At 43.4% G+C, this 27,109-nt stretch overlaps 1 protein-coding gene across 1 annotated transcript; it reads right to left on the reverse strand.

Annotated features, from left to right (window-relative positions):
* Positions 1-17,940: 17,940 nt before the first annotated feature.
* Positions 17,941-26,936, reverse strand: LOC123484277. The gene is made up of 3 exons (XM_045214424.1): positions 26,914-26,936; positions 24,928-25,692; positions 17,941-17,975 (listed from the first exon to the last, which is right to left on the reverse strand). The coding sequence occupies exons 1-3, from the start codon at positions 26,924-26,926 to the stop codon at positions 17,941-17,943; spliced, it is 813 nt and encodes a 270-aa protein (XP_045070359.1). The 5' UTR covers positions 26,927-26,936.
* Positions 26,937-27,109: the final 173 nt, after the last annotated feature.

Here is a 27,109-nt window from a genome sequence, read left to right on the forward strand (position 1 = left end):
GAAGATGTAATTGGAACAGGCAGTTAAACAAATGTGAGTTTAAAAGAATATTTAGCTCTGTGAAGCAATGTGGAGAGATTCAGAAAAACGTAGAGCAGGTAACAATGTTGCCTGCGGGGTTGATCAGGCCTGGCAAACGGAGTTAATTGGTCGCGATGATTTGTAATAAAATGAGCTGCACCTCAATAAAATAAACTGCTGTTCTGACTGTGTCTCACTGGATGGCGCAATAGCAATTGTAAGTTATAAGCAACCAAAGTTATAACTTAGCAGAGCAAACAGGGTTTCAACAAGGGTAAGCTAGTCCGATGAGCTACTTAGCCTAAGATATTTATTGATGTGGCTTTACTTTTAACATTAGTGCTTTGGCACTTCTGTTACTGTCTCAATACAGTTCCCTGTTGCAAAGAGAAAAGGGACGCAGAGTTCAAGAAAAATGTATCCTTCTTATTTATTCACGGAATTCGAATGGAAAGAAGGATTATATGTTGCAGTGCCGAAAGAATATAACCTTCTGTCGCCAATATGTGAGTCTTCATGCCGACAAACATGACAACTTTCATGACAAAGGGAGAAGAGAGGCAGGAACAACTGTTGGTGGGTCTGAAGAAAACAGGTGTTGTGTTTTACCACAGCCGAGAAATCAAAGACGCTGCAGTGAAAGCTAGCTACCTTCATTGCTAATGAAATCGCAGTGGCTTCAAAACTATTTGTGAGGGAATTTGTAAAACATGCATGATGAAGGCAGGGAGATTGAAATTTAAAAAAAGCACTAGAAGCTTTTGGTAAATATCAGCTCTGACAAGAAACACAGTTGTGCGACAGGATTTGATTTCAGTGGATTTGGACAGGCCAGTTGTAACAAATAAAATTTTATTATGTTTGGTTGCAATTGATGAAAGCACTGGACATTACAGATGCTGTAACAACTGGCCATTTTCATCCGTGAGCGATGACATATGACCGCTGGCAGAGGAGTTGTGGAGTGTATTGATGACAGATACAACGATGTGCAGCTGATATATTTTCACTGCACTAAGCGCCGCTGACAGGTGGAGGGATTTCTGTCCTGGCGCTTGTCAGCCTGGCTACAGATGGTGCGGCCTCAATTATCGGGAAAAAAGCAGGCGCGCAGGACAAAAGAGGAAAGTGCACTGCAAATGGAGAATTTGACTTTTCACTGTAATTTTGCACCAGAGTCTTTTAGTTAAAAGTCATTAAAGATGGATAATCACATGAAGGTAATAAACCAAATCGTTAATTTTATCCGATCCAGAAGCTTCAACTCATCAACAGTTTGACAGCCTTCTCAGAGAGAAAGACCACATCTATGGCCTGCCATACTACACTGAGGCCGTAGATGGTTGGCCGAGGTGCTGGTGCTGAGGCGTTTTTGATTCTAGAGAAGAAATTCGAACAGTTCATGAGAAAAGGGCAAACCAGTGTTAAATTTAATTCCGCCAGAATGGATGCAGGACCTTGCATTTATGGTAGATGTTAAGCAGAGCACCTGAATAACTTTAACAAACAGCTGCAGCGCAACAAAGCATGAAATTATGACAGCATACGTTCTTTCAAGTTGAGCCTGTCATTGTGGGAGATTTACACTTTCGCCGGTGGTGATGCAGCTCCACTTCTGTCTGAAAAATGTGTACACAACCCAACATGTGGCAGACATGAAGCAGGTTCAAAGATAAAATAACGGGACTGTTAAGGGAGTTTGAGCAACGCTTTCAGATTTTTGTGAACTGGAGAAAGACTTCGCGTTTTGGTTCGCCATTCACCGGAATCCCTTTGATCTGCCCGTCAGCAACCAATCTTGAAATAATAGACTTGGTGTGACTCGGATTTGAAGGGCAAATTTGCGCAAGCTGGCAGCTTTCGGTCACATTTTATCAGAATCTCTTTGCCAGGCCCCAACTTGACATCTCCTACGCTGCAAAACTGTTGTGCATGTTTGGAATACCATATCTTTGTGAGCAAGTTCTCTGTAAATGAGACATAATGAAAACGTTAAGCTGCCGCAAGGCTCACGTTCAAGCACTTGAATCACACATCCTGAAGTTGGCTGCCACTCAGATGTGACGCCTGATATTGATGCGTTGGGGAAAGCTAAAAGATGCCAGGTATCAGGAGTCAAATAAACTATAACCCCCACTTAAAGTGCTGCACGTAGACACCCTGATATAGTTCTGTGATCTAGATATACTTCTGAATCACTGAGGCATTGTGTGTTTCTGCATGTTGTTTGTCCTCGTAATTTCAAATAACTTGAGGTGTTTACATGATTAATAGTGATGTTGTGCTTTTGGACACACTGTCCTTCAGGCTCCATCTTTATGTTTATATGTTAGTTGATGTGATATTGTTTTTAATTGATTTTATTTTATTTGTATATTGTAACCTATTCTTGACTCGTGGTTCTTTACACTTGTTTGGGGAACAGGATTCACTATTTGTATCTTCATTTCTGCCTTAGAAATGACACCTCAGATGGTAAATTCTGCTGATCTATGAAACAGTTGCTGTGAATCACTACAAGAGGCATTGTAAAAGAAAAGTTTCTTTTTCTTTAGAATTTTCAAATAAACTGTCGGTGTTTTATGATTAAGATGTTAGTCTTGTACTATTTGGACACACTGTCCTCAAGCTCCAGCTTTATGTTTTATATTGATAGTATTAAAACAAGAAAACAAGAATCTGGTTGTTGTTTTTTGGGTTATATATACCTTTATGATTTACCAACTCCGGCCCACTTGGGAATAGGATCTTCCTCCATGTAACCCCCGAGCTAAAATGAGTTTGACAACCCTGCTCTAGACCCAATTTCCTACCATTTGGGTAATATCATGTCCTAGATACTGACGGATTAGACTACAAAGCTCAGCTTTTTTCTTGGAAACCTTTTCCAAGGAACAAACAGAGCGCTCTGGTGTCGATTTTGCATGCTTGTTGGGTTTCAGAACACAGTAAAAGGTATGTCGACATACTGGGGTATTAACTGTAAGATCTTGAACAAAACGCAATCCGAGGCTTTCCGGACAGGAAGATGAGGGGTGTTGCAGTAGGAGAGTCTGAACAAGGCACAATTGCCCTCTCTCTACCAATAAAGCATGAACAGGGGTAATCCCTGCACTGCCTCCCTGACTCAGATACTGGGCCTGGCTCTGTGTGCTCTTAGGGTGGCTAGACGTGCAAGCGGTTTCACCCCCCATTACGCCCAGTGTCACACTAATCTTCAGCCCACAGAGAGTCTGGGAGACCAGCCAGCAATGGTGAATCTCAGTCTCCACGGAAACCATCGCTTAGTTGGTTTGGTGCTATCAAGGCCATTGTAGCCTGGTTGAACTGCAGCCCACACCAAGTATGTGTGCGTGGGGAGAATTTAGACCCATCCGCTCTAAGTTCCCAGTCAGTGACCTGCCAAGACAGACTTCAAACCAAACATTCAGTATCCTCCCAGGCAACAATTTTTTTTAATCTTAATACTAAGCACAAAACAAAACTGAGGCCCACTATAATCTGAACGTCGTGAGTATCACTGCATAGTAAGCTCTCTTGGGGTGTGTGGTTCCTATCAGCCAGTTCTGTTCATAATATAAATCTCTCAAAAGTGTAAATCTCTCAGGTAAATCTCTCGTCAATGGTGAGAAATTGCGGTGCAATGTAGGTCTGTCTGTGGCATAAAACTTGTCTTTCTTTTCCAACAGCTACGGGCCGTTGAGAAAATCTCTTCAATTGGGTCTCAATTTGATCTGTCAATGTCCTGTATGATTCCATGCATAGTACCAATCATAACGTTTGGATAAAATAACATTAATTCCAACTTCCTGCAAATTTACAGGGCAACAATGCAGAGGCAATAAATTGAGAATGTGTCCTGCACATATCATCAATTTTAACGGCAGGGGCATAGTGAGTAACTCTTTCATAATTACTCCCGAGGCCCCCACAGTGCTGACTGATTCATTTGACATGGGAGGATTGGACAGTAGTTTTAGCATTTATCACAGACATTGTGCAGCGCCAGTATCTACTAGAAATTCCTATTGACTCCCCATTGACGCAAGAGATGAAACATTGGCTCTTCACGAGGTGCTTGAAAAAATCTTTAAATGCTGTCCAAGGGTGTCAACTGTCTCAACCTCGTGTCAATCTGTATGTCTGGGTTGTAAGGGTCCGTTCTTGGCGGTCCTGTTCTGCAGTTACCTCCGCCCTGCCCCACCCGACGTGATTGCAGTCTTTTGCAAAAATGTCCACTCTTTTCCACAATTATATGGGTAGGCAAAGTTCCTACCCTGTGTGTTGCTGTCGTCCGGCCCGTCCGTCAGCACTGTCTCCCCCTCCTCCTCTCCCTCTACCTCTTCCTTTTCTCTCTCTGTCCACCGTTTTGAGGCCCTCTCCTGAGCCTGCGGCTGCTGGCCCTGTCCTTGAGAATGCCAGCTGTGCATTCCTCCTTTTCCATTCTGTTTCATCTTATCTTCTTGAGACAGTTGCTGCCTCCCTCCAGCGTGTTTACAGTGTTCAATGACCGCCTGTTGCTGGTCTGATGCGACTGTGTTCTTGAAACAGTTCTCCAATCTATGCCTGTAGTCCTACAGTGAAACCGAGTCGTTGATAGGCGGTGTGTAGAACTGGTTCCTACGCTCTGGGGCTGCCCTCTGAGGGGTCTGACGGTCCCTTGCAGTCCCATCAGGTCTTGTTAGGAGTAGAGCTGCGCGGCTGAGCGGGCTGCTGTTGGACAACCAGGGTGGGTGCTGGTGCAGTGGATACAGGGGTATAATAGGAGGTGGAAAGTCATTGTTTTTCCATCTCATTCACCATTATTCCTTTAATTTTTCTTGTCTGCCCCTTCTCTGCTTCTCCTTCCCACTTCCTAAAATCATCCCAGTCTATTCTACTTGCCTATCTCTCGAAGTCCTGTAACTTCTTTCTACATTCTGCTAACAAAACCTCACTTAATGTGCCTTTCAAGGGAAAATCTGACTACCTTGTGTCAGAGCGGTACCTGTTCCAGAATGTTCCTGCCCCACTTCTCCACCATTACCTTCACCGGTCCAGTCAGAGGGTCAGGCAGACAGGGTTCACCCATTGTGAAACTCCATCTATACACACACTCAGAGACAAACAAAAACAAACATACAAAACAAACAGTATTTAGTTAGGAACGTCTTCCTTTCTTAAAATGAATTATGGGTTAACTCAAAAACAAATTGATCAATTATGGGTTAACTCAAAAGGGGAGTGTTTCTTCGCCATCAAAATATGTTTTAATTTCTTTATGTAATTTAGAATTATGTACCCATACAGTATTTCCCCCTATACAAATGTTGTATGTGTTTTATGCACGTAACCAATTATTTCCCTAAGTATATCCATTGGGCAAATTGCGGCCTTCTAAAATAATGTGCTAACCTGCAGGAATATGTTCTTACTTTATCTCAGGACCCTGTCCTGAATCACATAGCTCATGCATTTACATCTGACATTTGCAAACCATGGCATATCAATTTAATATTAATGAAGTACTTTGCCAAATAATGCGCATTTACCCGGAATGCCTCTGTTATAAACAGGGTTTTCTCCACACAGAGAGCCCTCCTTGTCACTAAGACAAGGTCTTCTTCACACACAGTGAAAAACGTACCTGTGTCTGACCAGGTTATCCCTGCTCCTACAAAGATCCTAGTCAGAGATGTTCCTGCTCCAACAGGGCAACTCGTCCCAGAATTTCTCCTTTAATTAAAGATATCTCTGTTCCAACAGAGTTCTAATTCAAGATTCTAGGACTTCCCCTATCAGAAATAACTCTCTACTACAACAAAGTTTCTAACTAGGGGTGTCTTTGCTTCAACAAAGACCTAATTGCAACGACCTGTTCCCAGAACAGGATTTTCTATGATGTTTGAAAGATATCAGTCTCCCCTAATTTATTTTGTCTGTTCGGGATGATGTATCCGTCCACTGACCGCTCCCTGCCGGGTCCGAGGCGGTCCCTTCTGCTCCTCTTAGTCGGGAGTGTGGGCTCCCAGCCACGTCTACTGTAGACCCCTGTGCACGGTTATCCTTGGTCTCCCCGGGAACGATGAGCAAGCGGAGTTAGCCATCCCATCCTTGTCGCCAAGAATTGTAGTGGAAATTCCAACCAGAAAGGAAGAGACAGCAAACAACAACTTTTATTATAAGATTTGCAAATCTGGAGCTGGTTAATAATCTCTCTCAACAACAGTGCAGAGTTAAGAGCCCAACAAACAAGAGTTGGGACTCAGCCTTTATAGGAAAATACAACCTCTGTCTACGTGGCAGTTTAGCAGGTGTGTGTGAGATCATGGTGGGAACATAGCGCACAAACAATTGATAACAGGCAGTTTTGTTACTCCTTTCTGCTGATAGAATTGTCGCTGCTGCTCAAGCTAGCCTCTGTTCTCTTCATATCTCCACACAGCTGTGCCCTTGAAAGATACGAAAATAACAGGATGGACCAAAAACGTGGTCCTCCTCAGAGGCTCTTTGTCTTTGGCCGCATGACCAAGTTGCTCAGAAACAAGAGAGGCAAAAACACTGGCTTCTTCCTACATGAGAGAAACAGACAGTGGAAATGTTACAGGTTTAAGGCTTATACAGCACATGTACAGTGCCTTGCAAAGTATTCATCCCCTTGGCGTTTTTTCCTATTTTGTTGCATTACAACCTGAATTTAAATGGATTTTATTTGGATTTCATGTAATGGACATACACAAAATAGTCCAAATTGGTGAAGTGAAAAAAAAACTTATTTCAAAAATTCTAAGAAATCAATAACGGAAAAGTGGTGCGTGCATATGTATTCACCCCCTTTTCATGAAGCCCCCTAAATAAGATCTGAAGGTAATTGGTTTCACCAGAAGTCACATAATTAGTTAAATAAAGTCCACCTTTGTGCAATCTAAGTGTCACATGATCTCAGTATGCTGCCTACACCTGTTCTGAAAGGCCCCAGAGTCTGCAACACCACTAAAGCAAGAGGCACCACCAAGCAAGCGGCACCATGAAGACCAAGGAGCTCTCCAAACAAGTCAGGGACAAAGTTGTGGAGAAGTACAGATCAGGGTTGGGTTATAAAAAAATATCAGAAACTTTGAACATCCAACGGAGCACCATTAGATCCATTATTAAAAATGGAAAGAATATGGCACCACAACAAACCTGACAAGAGCGGGCGCCCACCAAATCTCAGCAGACCAGGCAAGGAGGGCATTAATCAGAGAGGCAACGAAAGAGACCAAAGATAACCCTGAAGGAGCTGCAAAGCTCCACAGCGGAAATTGGAGTATCTGTCCATAGGACCACTTTAAGCCATACACTCCACAGAGCTGGGCTTTATGGAAGAGTGGGAAAAAGCCATTGCTTACAGAAAAAAATAGGCAAACACATTTGGTGTTCGCCAAAAGCCATGTGGGAGATTCCCCAAACATATGGAAGAAGGTACTCTGGTCAGATGAGACTAAAATTGAGCTTTTTGGCCATCAAGGAAAACGCTATGTCTAGCGCAAACCCAACACCTCTCATCACCCCGAGAACACCATCCCACAGTGAAGCGATGGTGGTGGCATCATGCTGTGGGGATGTTTTTCATCGACAGGGACTGGGAAACTGGTCAGAATTGAAGGAATGTTGAATGGCGCTAAATACAGGGGAAATTCTTGAGGGAAACCTGTTTCAGTGTTCCAGAGATTTGAGACTGGGACGGAGGTTCACCTTCCAGCAGGACAATGACCTAAGCATACTGCTAAAGCAACACTTGAGTGGTTTTAAGGGGAAACATTTAAATGTCTTGGAATGGCCCAGACCTCAATCCAATTGAGAATATGTGGTATGACTTAAAGATTGCTGTACACCTGGAACCCATCCAACTTGAAGGAGCTGGAGCAGTTTTGCCTTGAAGAATGGGCAAAATCCCAGTGGTTAGATGTGCCAAGCTTATAGAGATATACCCCCAAGAGACTTGCAGCTGTAATTGCTGCAAAAGGTGGCTCTACAAAGTATTGACTTTGGGGGTGAATAGTTATGCTACGCTCAAGTTCTGTTTTTAGTCTTATTTCTTGTTTATTTCACACCCAAAAAATATTTTGCATCTTCAAAGTGGTAGGCATGTTGTGTAAATCAAATGATACAGACCCATTTTAATTCCAGGTTGTAAGGCAACAAAATAGGAAAAATGCCAAGGGGGGTGAATACTTTCGCAAGCCACTGTATAACAGAGTTTGTAATTTTTCCACGATAGGTGTCAATGGAAAGCCCTTCAAACTGCCAAAGACTCCAGCCACCCTAGTCATAGTTCTCTTTGCTACCACACAGCAAGCAGTACCGGAGCGCCAAGTCTAGGTCCAAAAGGCTTCTTAACAGCCATAAGACTGCTGAACAGCTAATCAAATGGCTACCTGGACTATTTGCACTGACCCCCCCATAGTCACTTCAACCCTACCTACATGTACCTCAATTACCTCGACTAACCTGTACCCCCGCACAATGACTCAGTACCTCCGGTATATAGCCTAGTTATTGTCATTTTATTGTTGCTCTTGAATTTTTTTTTTTTTACTTTAGTTCATTTAGTAAATATTTTCTTAACCTCTTATTTTTCTTAACTGCATTGTTGGTTAAGGGCTTGTAAGTAACATTTCAGGCACATGTGACAAATACAATTTAATTTGGGGAAATTAAAGTAGTTGAATGGAAGTAATGAAATAGGCATTTGTGAACATTATATAGCTAGCTACACTGTACAAACACAATATATCACTTTATAGAAATTAAGTAGTGCCTTCAGAAAGTATTCACACCCCTTTACTTTTTCCACATTTGGTTGTGTTACAAAGTGGGATTCAAATTGGATTTAATTGTAATTTTTTGTCAATGATCTACACAAAATACTCTCTAACGTTTGTAAAAAATAAAATAAAACACTAACATCTTGATTAGATAAGTATTCAACCCTGAGTCAATACATGTTAGAATCAAACACATTACGTAAGACTTTTTAGGCTTATATATGCCCCATACACTGAGTGTACAAAACATTGACACCTTCCTATCATTGAGTTGCGCACCCCTTTGCCCTCACAACAGCCTCAATTTGTTGGGGTATGGACTCTACAAGGTGTCGAAAGTGTTCCACAGGGATGCTGGCCCATGTTGACTCCAGTGCTTCCTACAAGTTGGCTGGATGTCCTTTGGGTGGTGCACTATTCTTGATACACACGGAAAACTGTTGAGCGTGAAAATCCAGCAGCGTTGCAGTTCTTGACACAAATTGGTGCACCTGACATCCTACTACTACCATACCCCTTTCAAAGGCACTTAAACACTTTTGTCTTGCCCATTCACCCTCTGAATGGCACACATACACAATCCATGTCTCAATTGTCTCAAGGCTTAATAATCCTTCTTTAACCTGTCTCTCCTCCCCTTCATCTACACTGATTGAAGTGGATTTAACAAGTGACATCAATAAGGGATCATAGTTTTCACCTGGATTCCCCTGGTCAGTCTATGTCTTGGAAAGAGCAGGTGTTCCTAATGTTTTGTACACTCAGTGTATATCACACAATGTCTGGAAGCAATATGCTACCCAGGAATATTACTCTCGTTATTCCACATGATATTTTCTGCTGACAATAATGAAAATTAATCTTTGTCTTTAATGCAGTGTTTGATCTAAACGTCAGAGGCTATTGAGGGGAATTGGTTACTTTCTATGTGATAGAGTGGAATGGTTTTCTGCTGGTGTATTCTGGAGGTAGCTCCTCTCTGACAACCTCTTCCAGCAGTGCGTACAGGTGAACGGCCTTTCGCCCGTGTGGCCCTTCAGGTGCATCTTCAGCTGGTGCTGGCAGGAGAATCTCTTCGCACAATGGGGTCAGCTGTATTATTTCTGCCCTGTATGGACCCTCTGGTGTCTCTTCAGGTGACCAGCCTGGGCGAAGCGCATGTGACACTGGGTACAGCCGAAGGGTTTCTCCCCTGTGTGGACCCTCTGGTGCTTCTTCAGGTTACCAGCCTCAGCGAGCGCATATGACACTGGGTACAGCCTGAAGGGTTTCTCCCCTGTGTGGACCCTCTGGTGGATCTCCACCTTCTGGAGGCAGCTGAAGCCTTTGTTACAGAACATGCATAGGAACCGCTTTCTCTTTACTTTTGCCTGATGTCGCTCCTCTACCCCGTGCCTGGGCCCTTTGGCCCTTTGAGTTCAATACCTGATCGAAAAGGACGCAGTCCTGTGAATCGGAAGGTCCCATCGACATGGACACTGGCTCGCAATCCTTGAGTGCGTGTAATGGGGAGTGGGTCGTGACATTTGGATTTGTCTCTAAGCTTTCCCTGTAATCTAAGAAATCTCTGCCTTGTGAGTGTCCTTCTCCTAAGTGAGTCTTGTCTGCATTCCATGTCAGAGGAACGTCTCCATCCACTTTCACAGTCACATCATCTACGACTGTAACCTCCCCTTTCTTATCTAGGCACCCTTCAGAGTATACACTACTACTGTACCGGTTCCAGTCCTCTCTAGACAGATCAGTCTGTGTCTCTAAACCCAAGGGCATGATGCCAGGGTCCATCTCTGTAGTGTAAGAACATGACAGATCATTGCCAGTCTCTAATGCATCACCTGAGTCCCGATGAGAATGAACAGTCCTCGAGTTACCGTAAAGTAAATACTCTGAGCCGGAAGCAGGACAGCCCAGTCTCCCCAGCCCCAGTCTCTCAGGGTCTGATCTGTGGTCAGATCCTGTGTGTAAGAGCCTGTGTGTTACAGTTAAAGTATCCGTGTCTGTCTCTGACTTGAGGACGGCGTTCTGCGTTCCCACTGACCTCCGTGATTCTGCGTCGGGTGCTGGGCGGCGCTGGGGCGATGGTGGTGGGGTCCTTTGTGGCTACATGGGGCTCTACAGCCGCTTGAGTCTGGGTGTCTCTGCTGTGCCGTGGGTCCTCCTCTCCTTCAGACCTCTCCTGCTTGACCCCAGGACCTGCAGCCTCTGCATCTGCAGACTGACACAGGAAGAGAGTTTATTACCGGTATATGAGTTGAATTGGATAACAATGTCGTAGGGAAGTCTCACAAGCTCCCCTATGGCAGATAAATAAGGATGTACATGTAAACAAGTGAATACCTGAGGAGCCTTACTGAAATAAACGGCCACATTTGACTTACAAAGTAACTGTAATATTTTATGCAACACTATTACTAACCTCTATCATGCGATAACGTGCTGGGTTGAGGTTCCACCCCTCATCAACAGTGATTGGTTGGTCATCTCTCCATGTATTGCATCCCGCTGGCTTCACAAAGCTCCTGTGGCCTCCAGTGAGATGTCCTTCACCTGAGAGAGTGATTGGGGGAAAAGAGGTGTTTAGGTTAGCTACTTTCAATGCTTAATGGTATATTATACACTATTGACATGGTCTAGAAACGGGTCAACATTGAGCACATCTATCTCCTAAATGTTTTGGCATTCAGGTCCAAAAAGTTACTTTCTGACCACTTCTACCATCAGAAAATATTAATAGAAAGTTTCGTTCAAATCAAAAGGGGTGTGGTCGAAAAAGTGATTTAAATCAAATTGAACTACCCAATATCATATTCTAAACAGATTATTGATTTACTGCATTATCTATTATTTGCTCACTAAAACAATGTGATGCTGGAACATAATCAATCGAGCTATAAATAGAAATGTTTCCGTTAAGCTCATTTGGGGGGAAAAAAGACGTGGAACGACCCTATTGTGTATTTCTACAAGATAGCTAAGTAATCAGGTGAATTATTGCGTAGTATCCAAAAACTGACCAAGAAGCAATTCTGGTTAAGCATATGTGGTTAACACATCTAAAGACACACATGCACATTGGAACGGTGCGACAGCCCCCTCGGCCTTGCAAAATGTACCTCTTTCCATTCCTTTGTATTGGTCGAGGATGTTGACACTACTGGGACGACTGGCGAGGACGCGATCTCGCGTTGTCCTCTCTGCGCGCTCCCGTGCCTGCTTCAGTTCCAATAGCTGTAGTTTCCTCCGCAATCCACTGTTTTCTTTCTGGCTTTGAGTTATTTCCAAACGAAACACTGCATAGTCGTCGTCTACGAGTTTACAGATATTTGCAACGGCTTCATTCGCTAGCACCTCCATAATGGAGGCTATTTGAGTGTGAAAAACTACACAGTCAGCCATTGTTACTAACGATTGCAGCTAGCTTTACCTAGACAACATCAACCAAGTCCTGTCTCCAACGCGAATGAAAGACTACCTGGGGCAAGTATGTGATGCTGTGCAGTCGTTAAATTAGCAATATTGCGAGTTCCATGGTGGTAATAAATGTCTAAATTACAACAATAAAAACGCTAACGTGAAAATTGTAAATGGTCAACGCTTACTTCCGTTTACTTCTTCGGTAAGATTTTGTGGCGAATTTCACGCCAAAGGTGTATTGCCGCCACCAACTGGACGGGGTGAAAGAATGCACAAAAATCCCATTATGGGGAAGGGGAAATAACATCAAATCAAATCACATTTTATTGGTCACATGCGCCGAATACAACAGGTGCAGACATTACAGTGAAATGCTTACTTACAGCCCTTAACCAACAGTGCATTTATTTTAAACAAAAAAGTAAGAATAAAACAACAACAAAAAAAGTGTTGAGAAAAAAAGAGCAGAAGTGAAATAAAGTGACAGTAGGGAGGCTATATATACAGTAAAATAAAGTGACAGTAGGGAGGCTATATATACAGCTATATATACAGGGGGGTACCGTTGCATAGTCAATGTGCGGGGGCACCGGCTAGTTGAGGTAGTTGAGGTAATATGTACATGTGGGTAGAGTTAAAGTGACTATGCATAAATACTTAACAGAGTAGCAGCAGCGTAAAAAGGATGGGGGTGGGGGGGGCAGTGCAAATAGTCCGGGTAGCCATGATTAGCTGTTCAGGAGTCTTATGGCTTGGGGGTAGAAGCTGTTGAGAAGTCTTTTGGACCTAGACTTGGCACTCCGGTACGCTTGCCGTGCGGTAGCAGAGAGAACAGTCTATGACTAGGGTGGCTGGAGTCTTTGACAATTTTGAGGGCCTTCCTCTGACACCGCCTGGTATAGAGGTCTTGGATGGCAGGGAGCTTTGCCCCAGTGATGTACTGGGCCGCACGCACTACCCTCTGTAGTGCCTTGCGGTCAGAGGCCAAGCAGTTGCCATACCAGGCGGTGATGCAACCAGTCAGGATGCTCTCGATGGTGCAGCTGTAGAATTTTTGAGGATCTGAGGACCCATGCCAAATTTTTTAGTCTCCTGAGGGGGAATAGGCTTTGTCGTGCCCTCTTCACGAACTGTCTTGGTGGTGTTTGGACCATGATAGTTCGTTGGTGATGTGGACACCAAGGAACTTGAAGCTCTCAACCTGTTCCACTACAGCCCCGTCGATGAGAATGGGGGCGTGCTCAGTCCTCTTTTTTTTTCTGTAGTCCACAATCATCTCCTTTGTCTTGGTCACGTTGAGGGAGAGGTTGTTGTCCTGGCACCACACGGCCAGATCTCTGACCTCCTCCCTATAGGCTGTCTCATCGTTGTCGGTGATCAGGCCTACCACTGTTGTGTCGTCGGCAAACTTAATGATGGTGTTGGAGTCGTGCCTGGCCATGCAGTCATGGGTGAACAGAGAGTACAGGAGGGGACTGAGCACGCACCCTGAGGCCCCGTGTTGAGGATCAGTGTGGCAGATGTGTTGTTACCTACCCTTACCACCTGGGGGCGGCCCGTCAGGAAGTCCAGGATCCAGTTGCAGAGGGAGGTGTTTAGTCCCAGGATCCTTAGCTTAGTGATGAGCTTAGAGGGCACTATGGTGTTGAATGCTGAGCTGTAGTCAATGAATAGGCATTCTCACGTAGGTGTTCCTCTTGTCCAGGTGGGAAAGGGCAGTGTGGAGTGCGATAGAGATTGCATCATCTGTGGATCTGTTGGGGCGGTATGCAAATTGGAGTGGGTCTAGGGTTTCTGGGATTATGCTGTTGATGTGAGCCATGACCAGTCTTTCAAAGCACTTCATGGCTACAGACGTCAGTGCTCCTGGGTCGGTAGTCATTTAGGCAGGTTATCTTAGAGTTCTTGGGCACGGGGACTATGGTGGTCTGCTTGAAACATGTTGGTATTACAGACTCAGTCAGGGACATGTTGAAAATGTCAGTGAAGACACTTGCCAGTTGGTCAGCACATGCTCGGAGTACACGTCCTGGTAATCCGTCTGGCCCTGCGGCCTTGTGAATGTTGACCTGCTTAAAAGTCTTACTCACATCGGCTACGGAGAGCGTGATCACATAGTCGTCCCGGAACAGCTGGTGCTCTCATGCATGCTTCAGTGTTGCTTGCCTCGAAGCGAGCATAGAAGTGGTTTAGCCTCGTCTGGTAGGCTTGTGTCACTGGGCAGCTCGCGGCTGTGCTTCCCTTTGTAGTCTGTAATAGTTTTCCAAGCCCTGCCACATCCGACGAGCGTCAGAGCCAGTGTAGTATGATTCAATCTTAGACCTGTATTGACTCTTTGCCTGTTTGATGGTTCGTCGGAGGTCATAGCGGGATTTCTTATAAGCGTCCGGGTTAGAGTCCCGTTCCTTGAAAGCGGCAGCTCTACCCTTTAGCTCAGTGCGGATGTTTCCTGTAATCCATGGCTTCTGGTTGGGGTATGTACGTACGGTCACTGTGGGGACGACATCATCGATGCACTTATTGATGAAGCCAGTGACTGATGTGGTGTACTCCTCAATGCTGTCTGAAGAATCCCGGAACATGTTCCAGTCTGTGCTAGCAAAACAGTCCTGTAGCTTAGCATCTGCGTCATCTGACCACTTTTTATTAGCGAATCACTGGTGCTTCCTGCTTCAGTTTTTGCTTATAAGCAGGAATCAGGAGGATAGAGTTATGGTCAGATTTGCCAAATGGAGGGCGAGGGAGAGCTTTGTATGCGTCTCTGTGTGTGGAGTAAAGGTGGTCTAGAGTTTTTTCCCCTCTGGTTGCACATTTAACATGCTGGTAGAAATGAGGTAGAACGGATTTAAGTTTCCCTGCATTAAAGTCCCCGGCTACTAGGAGCGCTGCATCTGGATGAGCGTTTTCCTGTTGATTAATGGCCTTGTACAACTCATTCAGTGCAATCTTAATGCCAGCATTGGTTTGTGGTGGTAAATAGACAGCTATGAAAAATATAGATGAAAACTCTCTTGGTAAATAGTGTGGTCTACAGCTTATCATAAGATACTCTACCTCAGGCGAGCAAAACCTTGAGACTTCCTAGTATTTGATTTTGTGCACCAGCTGTTGTTTACAAATATACACAGACCGCCACCCCTTGTCTTACCAGAGTCTGCAGTTCTGTCCTGTCGATGTAGTGTATAGCCCGCTAGCTGAATGTTGTCATTGTTGTCGTTCAGCCACGACTCCGTGAAACATAAGATATTACAGTTTTTAATGTCCCGTTGGTAGGATAACCGTAATCTTAAATCGTCAATTTTATTCTCAAAAGATTGAACGTTGGCTAATAGGATTGATGGGAGAGGCAGTTTACTCGTTCGCCGTCGGATCTTACAAGGCACCGGATCTGCGTCCACGATATCTCCGTCTCTTCCTCACGCGAATGACGGGGATCTGGGCCTTGTCGGGTGTCTGTATGATATCCTTCGCGAACGCCTCGTTGAAGAAAAAGTCTTCGTCCAATTCGGGTGAGTAATCGCTGTCCTGATATCCGAAGCTCTCTTTGGTTATAAGAGACGATGGCAGAAACATTATGTACAAAATAAATTACAAAATAAGCGGAAAAACACACATAATAGTACAATTGGTTAGAGGGCTGTAAAACGGCAGCCATCTTCTTCCGGGGCTGTTCTACATTATTCCACACAAACTACAAAACATTTACAAAAACAAAAAAATCCCACTCCTTCAGTCATTCAAAAACTCAGAGACCCTGCTAAGGCTCTGGGGGCATGAGAGGGTGAGACTGCATGAGACAGTACTCCATCTGTCATTATGTTGTCTTATAATGGTCATATTCTGGTCACGATGTCATACGACCAAAAAATGACTAGTTTAAGACATCTTTTTCTGAGATAAAAATATTGGATTTAAGCTGATTGGCCACTCTTTAAAGAGATTATCCGGTACTTTTGTATAATTTTTTTAGCCAGTAGTTCTGAGACCAGTAGTTTTGGCACTCACACGCCAAAAGTGGTCCCCGAAAATTGGGTTACGTCACATATGTCCAGATATGTGCACCACGTCACTGCACTCGCTCTGCTGTGTCCACTGAGCCGTTGGGCCCACCCCTGCAACCTCATTGGATAATGCTGCGAGGGCTGAAGTACATTGGCTAGAACTTGAATTGCTAGGGGGCTGGCCCCAGGTGGGGGAAATTTAGGGAAAATGGCTTGGCAAAACTTCAAGAAAACAGTCGCTTCAAAACTGAAACAGTAATTCTGCTCATAGATTATGCATGTATGAACTACACATTGACACATCCAGCCAAAAGCAGGAGTTAAAAAAAATACACTACATGGCCACAAGTATGGCCCTTCAAATTAGTGGATTCGGCTATTTCAGCCACACCCGTTGCTGACAAGTGTATAAAATCGAGCACACAGCCATGCAATCTCCATAGACAAACATTGGCAGTAGAATGGCTCCTACTGAAGAGTTCAGTGACTTTCAACGTGGCACCGTCATAGGATGCCACCTTTCTAACAAGTTAGTTCGTCAAAATTCTGCCCTGCTAGAGTTGACCGGTCAACTGTAAGTGCTGTTATTGTGAAGTGGAAACGTCTAGGAGCAACAACGGCTCAGCCACAAAGTGGTAGGCCACACAAGCACACAGAATGGACTTCCAAGTGCTGAAGCACGTAGCGCGTAAAAATAGTCTGTCCTCGGTTGCATCACACTACCGAGTTCCAAACTACCTCTGGAAGCAACGTCAGCACAATAAAAGTTAGTCGGAAGCTTCATGAAAATGGTTTCCATGGCCGAGCAGCCGCCACCAGCCTAAGATCACTATGGAGTGGTGTAAAGGTCGCTGCCATTGGACTCTGGAACAGTGAAAACGTGTTCTCTGGAGTGATGAATCACGCTTCATCATCTGGCAGTCCGTTGGACGAATCTGGGTTTGGCGGATGCCAGGAAAACGCTACCTGCCCGAATGCATAGTGCCAACTGTAAAGTTTGGTGGAGGAGGAATAATGGTCTGGGGCTGTTTTGCATGGTTCGAGCTAAGCCCCTTAGTTCCAGTGAAGGGAAATCTTAACTCTACAGCATTGCTGCCCAACCCTCTTCCTGGGGATCTACTGTCCTCTAGGTTTTCAGTCCAACCCTCATTTAGCGTATCTGATTCAGCTAGTTAAGGTCTTGTTGAGCAGCTAATAAGTAGAATCAGGTGTGTTAAATTAGGGTTGGACTGAAAACCCACAGGACGATAGATCTCCAGGAAGAGGGTTGGACAGCCCTGCTCTACAGCATACAATGATGACATTCTAGACGATTCTGTGCTTCCAACTTTTGTGGCAACTGTTTGGGGAAAGCCCTTTCCTGTTTCAGCATGACAAAGCAAGGTCCATACAGAAATGGTTTGTCGAGACCGGTGTGGAAGAACTTGACTGGCCTGCACAGAGCCCTGACCTCAACCCCCTTGAATACCTTTGGGATGAATTGGAATACCGACTTGAGAGCCAGGCCTAATCGCCCAACCTCACTAATGCTCGTGGCTGAATGGAAGCAAGTCCCCCACAGCAATGTTCCAACATCTAGTGGAAAGCCTTCTCAGAAGAGTGGAGGCTGTTATAGCAGCAAAGGGGGGACCAACTCCATATTAATGCCCATGATTTTGGAATGAGATGTTCAACGAGCATGTGTTGACATACTTTTGGACATGTAGTGTACTTTCTTAGTAGCCAAAGTACTGCCGCATGTCTTTAAGGGCTGCAAAATGAGCAGGGATGTACCCAGAAGATCCAACACGTTTGCTTAAAGCTGCACTAGGGTCAGATAACATTCCTGTGTAGATTAAGACACCGCGGAGCCGGCGGGAGATATGGCTCGGAAAATTTACCTCAATCCAGGGATTAGAAATGCGTTGTACTCCGAATTGTCCCATTATCCCAACTGTTACACAGAGAAGATTGAACGACTGCTAGCAGTAGCCACAGCAGCCATTATGGATGAATCCCGGAACATATTCCAGTCTGTGCTAGCAAAACAGTCCTGTAGTTTAGCATCCGCTTCATCTGACCACTTCCATATTGAGTGCGTCACTGGTACTTCCTGTTTGAGTTTTTGCTTGTAAGCAGGAATCAGGAGGATTAAGTTATGGTCCGATTTGCAAAATGGAGGGTGGGGGAGAGCTTTGTATGCGTCTCTGTGATCTAGAGTTTTTATCCCTCTAGTTGCACAGGTGACATGCTGGTAGAAATGAGGTAAAACATATCAGTTTTCCTGCATTAAACTCACCGGCCATTGGGGGCCGCCTCTGGATGAGCATTTTCTTCTTTGCTTATGGCCCTATACAGCTCGTTGAGTGCGGTCTTAGTGCCAGCATCGGTTTGTGGTGGTAAATAGACAGCTACGAAAAATACAGATCAACTCTCTTGGTAAATAGTAGGGTTTACATGATGAGGTATTCTAACTCAGGCGAGCAGAACCTCGAGACTTCCTTAATATTAGAGACACACCGCTACCCCTGTTCTTACCGTACTCTGCCATTCTGTCCTGCCGATGCATAGAAAAACCAGCTAGATTTATATTATCCATATCCTTGTTCCAGCCATGACACTGAGAAGCATAGTATATTACAGTTCTTAATGTCCCGTTGATAGGATCGTCTCGGAATGGAGCTCGTCCAGTTTATTTTTTCAGCGATTGCTCATTTGCCAATAGAACAGAGGGGAGATGCGATTTATTCATTTGCCGCCGTAGTCTCGCCAGGGTGCCTCGGCGGCCTCTATAATGCCTTCTATGAGTGTCTGGGATTAGGGCCTGGTCCGGGATAATCAATATGTCTTTAGCTTCCGACTCACTGAAGTAGAAGTTCATATCCAAATCGAGGTTAGTGAGAGCTGTTCTTATGTCCAGAAGCTCTTTACGGTCATAGGAAACGATGGCGGAAACATTATGTACCAAAAAAAGACACAAAATAGCACTATTGGTCAGGAGCCCGTAAAACTGACGCCATTCCCTCCGGCGCCATTCAATAATTCGTAACATCTTGTAGGAATTGTAATTCGTAACATATCAGACAAATTCTAATTTGTAACATATCATACGAAATGGATGATGGACTTCCACAAATTAATACCTACCATACGAAACGTAACATATCATAACGTTTACTCTGGTCCAACGTTAAATCAACTCGGAAGTTCAAAGACACTGAGTTCTTCCATAGAAGCCGCTTCTCCATAGGTATAATTCTGTGGGCCTAATTCAGATAATGCATGTCATAAGAAGATGCCCAGCGCTTCAAGGCAAGCTTCCTCCATCCTCTCTCTCCTCACCCGCAAAATGTCAATTGCATCTCGCACCCTACACTGTGACTGGCAGGACAGCGTGTGTGTTTGTCTTTCATTATTATTAAACCATGCTGTTACGGCAAAATACAATTTGCTCTTAACGACTTTCCTATGCAGATTAAATCAGCACCTGCTCCATAGCAAGCTGCTCTATCTGCACTGGGAAGTAATTTAATGTTGAGCTAAATGTAAAGAACATTTTGATTTCAGAGGTTTATAAAGGAACAGAAAGGAACAATATAAACCGTAACTTTTTTTTTTGTTCGAACCCCCTGCTGAAAAGTAGTAAGTAGTAGAACATTTGAGAAAGTTGTCAATGATGAGATTCGAACACGCAACCTTTGGGTTGCTAGACATTCACATTATAAACCCACCCATCCACCCCGACCAACCACCTTCCTTGCGTTTTTGCCTTAAGTAACCTTCTGTCTTATGTAACCATACCAAATGTAACATGTCATACTAATGTGAGTGTCCCGGATTTACATTTACTATGTTACGTCTAGTCTATGAGACCAGGCTGGAACGCTTCACATCCCTAGCTTATGAAACACATTCCAGACACTGGCTCTTGCTATTTTACTATAACTGATTTGACAGAGAAATATCAGCTAGACAGGATAGTCAGCTGCAGCTATCACCAAGCTAAGCTAGGCCCCGTTTACACTGAAGAGAAAGGATCTTATTGGTTGGTGTCATATAGTTAAAATGGTGTGGTTAAATGAAAAAGGTATGCGCGCTGTTCTTTCAAATACGGTACTGCTTATTACATTACACATCCAATCTCCTATGACCAACATCTTTCAAGCTGAGAGCAGACTTTTTTTAGAAAGAACAGTGTGTTAGCAAGAATATAGTAGAAAATAATAATTAAACTATTCCATTTACATCACCTCAGTAAGGTAAATATTCAACTGCCCTTGTTCTAGCCTAGGTTTACTGTCTCTCTAAAAAACGGTATCTACACCAGCCTGTTAATTACCCTCTTACCCCAAGACACTTGACATGTTAACTGTAATACAGTGGGTATCATAAATATTCACCCCCCTTGGAATTTTTCACATTTTGTTGCGTTACAAAGTGGGATTGAAATAGATTTAGTGATTTTTTTTGTCATTGATCTACACAAAATACTCCATAATGTCAAAGTGAAAAGAAAATTCTACAAATGTTTACAAATTAATACAATTGTAATAACTAAAATATAGCATAAGTATTCAGCCCCTTTGTTCAGACAAGCCTAAATTAGTTCAGGAGTAAAGTTTGGCTTAACAAATCACATAATAAGTTACATGGATTCACTGTGTGAAATAGGGATTGACCTGATCTTTGAATGACTACCCCTTCCTCTGTCCCCCATACATACAGTGCCATATTTTGCTACGTTAGAGCCTTATACTAAAATTGATTAAATACACATTTTCCCTAATCAATCTACACACAATACCCCATTATTACAAAGCGAAAACAGATAATAAAAAACAGAAATACCTTATTTACAGAAGTATTCAGACCCTTTGCTATGAGACTCGAAATTGAGCTCAGGTGCATCCTGTTTCCATTGATCATCCTTGAGCTGTTTCTACAACTTCATTGGAGTCCACCTGTGGTAAATTGAATTGATTGAACATGATTTGGAAAGGCACACACCTGTCATTATATGGTACCACAGTTGACAGTGCATGTCAGAGAAAGAAACTAAGCCATGAGGTTGAAGGAATTGTCCGTAGAGCTCCGAGACAGGATTGTGTCGAGGCATAGATCTGGGGAAGGGTACCAAAACATTTCTGCAGCATTGAAGGTTCCCAAGAACACAGTGGCCTCCATCATTCTTAAATGGAAGAAGTTTGGAACCACTAAGACTCTTCCTAGAGCTGGCCGCCTGGCCAAACTGATCAATCGGGGGAGAAGGGCCTTGGTCAGGAGGTGACCAAGAACCCGATGGTCACATTAGAAATACATCAAAACACAATCATGTTGAAGTAAAGAGCCCTGCCAACTAATAGAAACACTTATATTTCATTTTGGATAACTGTTTCTGTACATTTAAGAAACATTGCCTTGTGCCTTGTAATTCCATTAACAAAGACCCACATCTTTTAAGATATTTTCTAAAATCTCTCCCTCATGAGGGAGGATAATGAAAGTTTACAGAAGTTACAAGTGAAGGTAGACTTACCAATTAGTTATAGTGTTTTTACTGATATCAAGTTTGTTTATTAATTATTAAGGGATTAAGACTTATAATTCTGTTACCAAATCGGTAATGGAATTACTGGAATTAAATTGGCTACCATGGGAAATCATAGTAATCACAAACCACAGTTAGGTCACCTGCTACTGTCCTTCCTTCCGCTAGCATACTATTATGTTCAGCTCCTAACTGTTTTCTTTCTCTTTCTGTCATCTGGTGGACAAAGCAAGACTGTGAAAACAGTCTGGACAAACCCACACTCTCACTCACTCACCCACTCTCTCTCCTCTCCAGTTAATGTCTCCTCTCCCGTCTCCTACCACCTACCCTCTTTCCATTTACTGTAACAAGCATCCTCACCCACTGAGCACCAAGGGAAACCGGACGTCCATGGATGTTGAAAAGTAGTTGAACTTTGGTCAGTCCACCGTGGGCTGACCAATTCTGAACCAATCATAGATGTCTGTGTTTCACAAGTTTGGAAAGTACAGTAGAGTTCAGTACAGTCAAGTAGATTATAATGTACCGTACTGAACATATCTACTTTACTGTACTGTACTGTGCTGTCCAAACTTGTGAAACATAGTCGTATATGATTGGTTCAGATTTGTCTGGTCCAGACCACTTAATTGTGGTCTTGTTTGGGGGCAGAGCTCATTAGAATAATAGCCAGTGCGTAGAATAATACACAAATATGCAAAGGAGGATATTGCATATTTCTACCTTTGTGTACCTATTCAGGATACATCACCACGAAGAGAACGATATTCATATCCTAATTTTGCATTTCTGTATAGTACAGATCAGGGACCCATGATGTAATTCCGTTACCGGATGTAAATCCACTTCACTTACTGTAGTTCAATAACCAAAATATATTTTTTCAAACTCAAGGTGTCATGTCATAGCTGACACCCCATTCTTTCTGCAGAAATTTTTTGAATCTTAATTCAGAGCAGATATTTAACAGTTTTTGGAAAACGTGGTCACATAAAAATACATGTTTTTTGTTTGGTAACATTTTAAAGTGAAAAATCTGAGTCTCAGCGTAAATCCGTTATTGTGGAATTGCCCAAATTGAACAGAAATGCATAAAGGTTTATATAAGGAACTCTTTGCTGTACACACAGAAACATGACATTATAAAATGTTAACCACAGTCAAGCCCTTCTCTAACACTGTGATTCAAGTACCTAACAATATGGAGCCATTGGAGTTTATCAAAAAAAAGGTTGATATGTGTTGATTTAAGTATAATATTTTGGTTCGACTGAGATAAAGGAACCTCAGTCGCTGCAATGATACAAAAATAACCAAGTCAGTCAGCCCAGAGTCAATTTTGTATTTAATTTCAGCAACACTCACATAACGTGAAGTACAGTACTTTTATTGCACAAAACGATACGTGGCAAGTAGAATAACTGTTCTCACTATGGTAACACTTAACATTTTCTGTAAATCTGGTACCATCGCTTTGATAAAATAAATTTTTAAATACTTTCGAAAAGGTTCAACATTACATTACACGGATCTTATCTAATTTGTCAAGTGAATTAAGGCACTATCATTATCTCACTATAAAAACACCAATATCAACCTAAAAGGGACATACAGTGCCTTGCAAAAGTATTCATCCCCCCTTGGCTTTTTTCCTATTTTGTTGCATTACAACCTGTAATTTAAATCGATTTTGTATTTGGATTTCATGTAATGGACATACACAAAATAGTCCAAATTGGTGAAGTGAAAAATGCTAAAAAATAAATAACGGAAAAGTGGTGCGTGCATATGTATTCACCCCCTTTGCTATGAAGCCCCTGAATAAGATCTGGTGCAACCAATTACCTTCAGAAGTCACATAATTAGTTAAATAAAGTCCACCTGTGTGCAATCTAAGTGTCACATGATCTCAGTATATATACACCTGTTCTGAAAGGCCCAAGAGTCTGCAACACCACCAAGCAAGCGGCACCATGAAGATCAAGGAGCTCTCCAAACAGGTCAGGGACAAAGTTGTGGATAAGTACAGATCAGGGTTGGGTTATAAGAAAATATCTGGTCAGATGAGACTAAAATTGAGCTTTTTGGCCATCAAGGAAAACGCTATGTCTGGCGCAAACCCAACACCTCTCATCACCCCGGGAATACCATCCCCACAGTGAAGCATGGTTGTGGCAGCATCATGCTGTGGGGATGTTTTTCATCGGCAGGGACTGGGAAACTGGTCAGAATTGAAGGAATGATGGATGGTGCTAAATACAGGGACATTCTTGAGGGAAACCTGTTTCAGTCTTCCAGAGATTTGAGCCTGGGACGGAGGTTCACCTTCCAGCAGGACAATGACCTAAGCATACTGCTAAAGCAACACTCGAGTGGTTTAAGGGGGAAACATTTAAATGTCTTGGAATGGCCTAGTCAAAGCCCAGACCTCAATCCAATTGAGAATTTGTGGTATGACTTAAAGATTGCTGTACACCAGCGGAACCCATCCAACTTGAAGGAGCTGGAGCAGTTTTGCCTTGAAGAATGGGCAAAAATCCCAGTGGCTAGATGTGCCAAGAGACACACCCCCAAGAGACTTGCAGCTGTAATTGCTGCAAAGGGTGGCTCTACAAAGTATTGACTTTGGAGGGGTGAATAGTTACGCACGCTCAAGTTGTCTGTTTTGTTGCATCTTCAAAGTGGTAGGCATGTTGTGTAAATCAAATGATACAAACCCCCATTTTAATTCCAGGTTGTAAGGCAACAAAATAGGAAAAATGCCAAGGGGGGTGAATACTTTCGCATGCTACTGTTGTTGTCACTCTTAATCAGTGAAGCATTTTTACAGACCCCATCACACCAACCATCACCATATCTACTCTGCCTCATCATACTAATTCTTTCCTCAGTTCACCTCATCCAGTTGAAGTTCCCTATATATCCAAAACCAAAATAATTGACTACAAACTAACTAGTAATATATTACGTCACTATACTCTATACATGGCCAGTGTGCATTTTCTGCTGGTGTATCCTGAGGTAGCTTCTCTCTGAGAACCTCTTCCCGCAGTGCGTACAGGCTGAACGGCCTCTCTCCCGTGTGGATCTTCAGGTGCATCTTCAACTGGTGCTGGTGGGAGAACCTCTTCTCACACTGGGGACAGCTGTAGGGTTTCTCCCCTGTGTGGACCCTCTGGTGCCTCTTCAGGCTGGATGAGTGGGAGAAATTGGCCCGGCACAGGTGGCAGCCGAATGGTTTCTCCCCTGTGTGCATCCTCTGGTGGATCTCCACCTGTTTGGGGGAAACTGAAGGCTTTCCCACAGAACGAACACGGGAAGCGCTTCTCTTTGGCGCTGCCACCCTTACTGATTCCGTCTCTACTACTGTCATTTGTCAATTGGCTTGTGTAGCCATTTAGTGTTGAGGCACTGGCATTGTCTGAGGTCTGGTTTAACATTAGGAGAGTGTGAGGAGGACGAAGGCCAGGGAGTGTCTGTATTGTTGCAGGGTCCATGTTCCAGTTGATAGATCCTATAGAAGGCAGGCTGAAGGCAGCACCTGTTAGGGGGTTAACCTGAGGCACCATCAGCCCCTCTGAATCACAACTATAGGAGCAGGATGGAGCATCGCTAGCCGAGTCTGTGTCTGTTCTCTCCCGCCGCATACGGACACCTCCCCGTCCCTGCAGACCAAGTCTACGCCTCGCCCTGGTCTCAACCAGTCTGTTGTCATGGAGACTACGTTCGGTTGTTTTTTTATGTTCGTCTCTCTGGTTAACAGTGTTGTTCCCCAGCCCAGAGTTGAGGACGCTGTCCCATCCACTGTCCTCCACTATATCACCTCTGGTCCTGGCCTGCTCAGTGATGTCATCCCCCAGGCCCTTGGCTGCACCCGTCTGGGTCTGGGAATCCAAGATGGCCGCCCAGTCTCCTCTGTTAGCCTCCAGCCAATCACCTGCAGGAAGAGGTTACAAAATAGACTTTACAAACATGGCAGAGAAAACTCTACATATGGAGGTTTTTTTGGTCAATTACCTATTCAAGTTCATACATTGTAATGTGTGTTTTTGTATGTAAACATAAATTGCATTGATTTCTTCTTATGGAATGAAGAAAAAAATGAAAGAATAAGGGTTGTTCCACGAAATGAGTGCCTTTTACATCACTTTCATATTTTAGCTAGAAATTATGCACCAATATTGCATTTTAAAATGAAGGGCCCTTTAATATAGACCACATGAAGAATTTAATAAATCAGATATTTTATATGAATAACATTTCTAGTCTGTATCAAAATTCAGCATTTTGACATTTCCCCTTTGTGCATCTACTGTGACTCGTAGGAAGATTTTAACCCACTTAACCCCAACATTTCTCTACGTTTTCACCATCATTAAGTAATTTTTTGCTTTGGCAAAGTAATTACTGAAGATTATATCCACAGAGTAGTGTTATCAACCTGACCTTCAGTATGCTGATCTGTATATCATTTGTATTTCCGGTTTTTATTTTCAATACTGATGCAATTTGCACGTGACAAACACTTGCACAATATGGCTGAGCCTAACCGAACGGCAAACACTACCAGCAGATTGTGAGAAAACGTGCTTCGGTCGACTACATTCGGTTACATTCGGCTATTGTTTACATATTGTGAAATGCGTTAACTGATTGAAAATACAAGTGACAGAACCTACCAGCGCCGCAAAAAGTTGGGTAAACAACACTTTCCTGTATATACCTTATCTCCACCTCCAACCACCAAAAGGACCAACAGCATGAACAACCGGTAAAGTAAGTGTAAATATAATTGTATTCAACATTTTGGCTTGTAGAGACTATTTATTTAAGACTGATAGCCACGGAGTAACCATGGTAACAGTCTGATGTTTAGGCAACCATTCCCCCTGTCACAAGGGGATTTATGGCTGATTTAAGATGAATTTGTCAACCCTGTTACGGTCAACCCTGTTACTTTATTTGGCACTTAATAGTCTTTTTTTTGGAGATAGGAAAAAGTGTTTTTTTATTCAATTGAATATGTGCTCTTTATTTTTACACAAAGTTACACTACTCAAAAGCCACCAAATTGGTGGAATGACCCAATAGCCAGGTGCATCACTATTCCCATTGAAGATCTATTACTGTATGTAGGCTATATGTATTTCTACCTTACCTTGCTCCCCCATCTTTAGTCCACTCAGCAGGTCAATGCTCTCTGGTCCGTCTTCTACTGTCTCCTCTTTGACTAGTAGCAGATCAGGCTTCCCATCCTCCATGTCTACTGACTGTAAGAGATACAGAGATACAGTGAGAAAATCTGATATGAGCACCCTGCGATGGAGTATCTTCTGATTGTGCAATGAGGGATT

The sequence above is a fragment of the Coregonus clupeaformis genome, unplaced genomic scaffold, assembly GCF_020615455.1.
Source record: "Coregonus clupeaformis isolate EN_2021a unplaced genomic scaffold, ASM2061545v1 scaf0257, whole genome shotgun sequence".
Lineage (NCBI taxonomy): Eukaryota > Metazoa > Chordata > Actinopteri > Salmoniformes > Salmonidae > Coregonus > Coregonus clupeaformis.

What these genes read in the sequence shown, in the direction of transcription:
- LOC123484277 (XM_045214424.1), bottom strand. An exon ending in GCCTGAAGAGGCACCAGAGG is followed by an intron (nt 17,976 to 24,927) that starts GTCCACACAGGG and finishes CTCATTTTGCAG; the next exon opens with CCCTTAAAGACATGCGGCAG.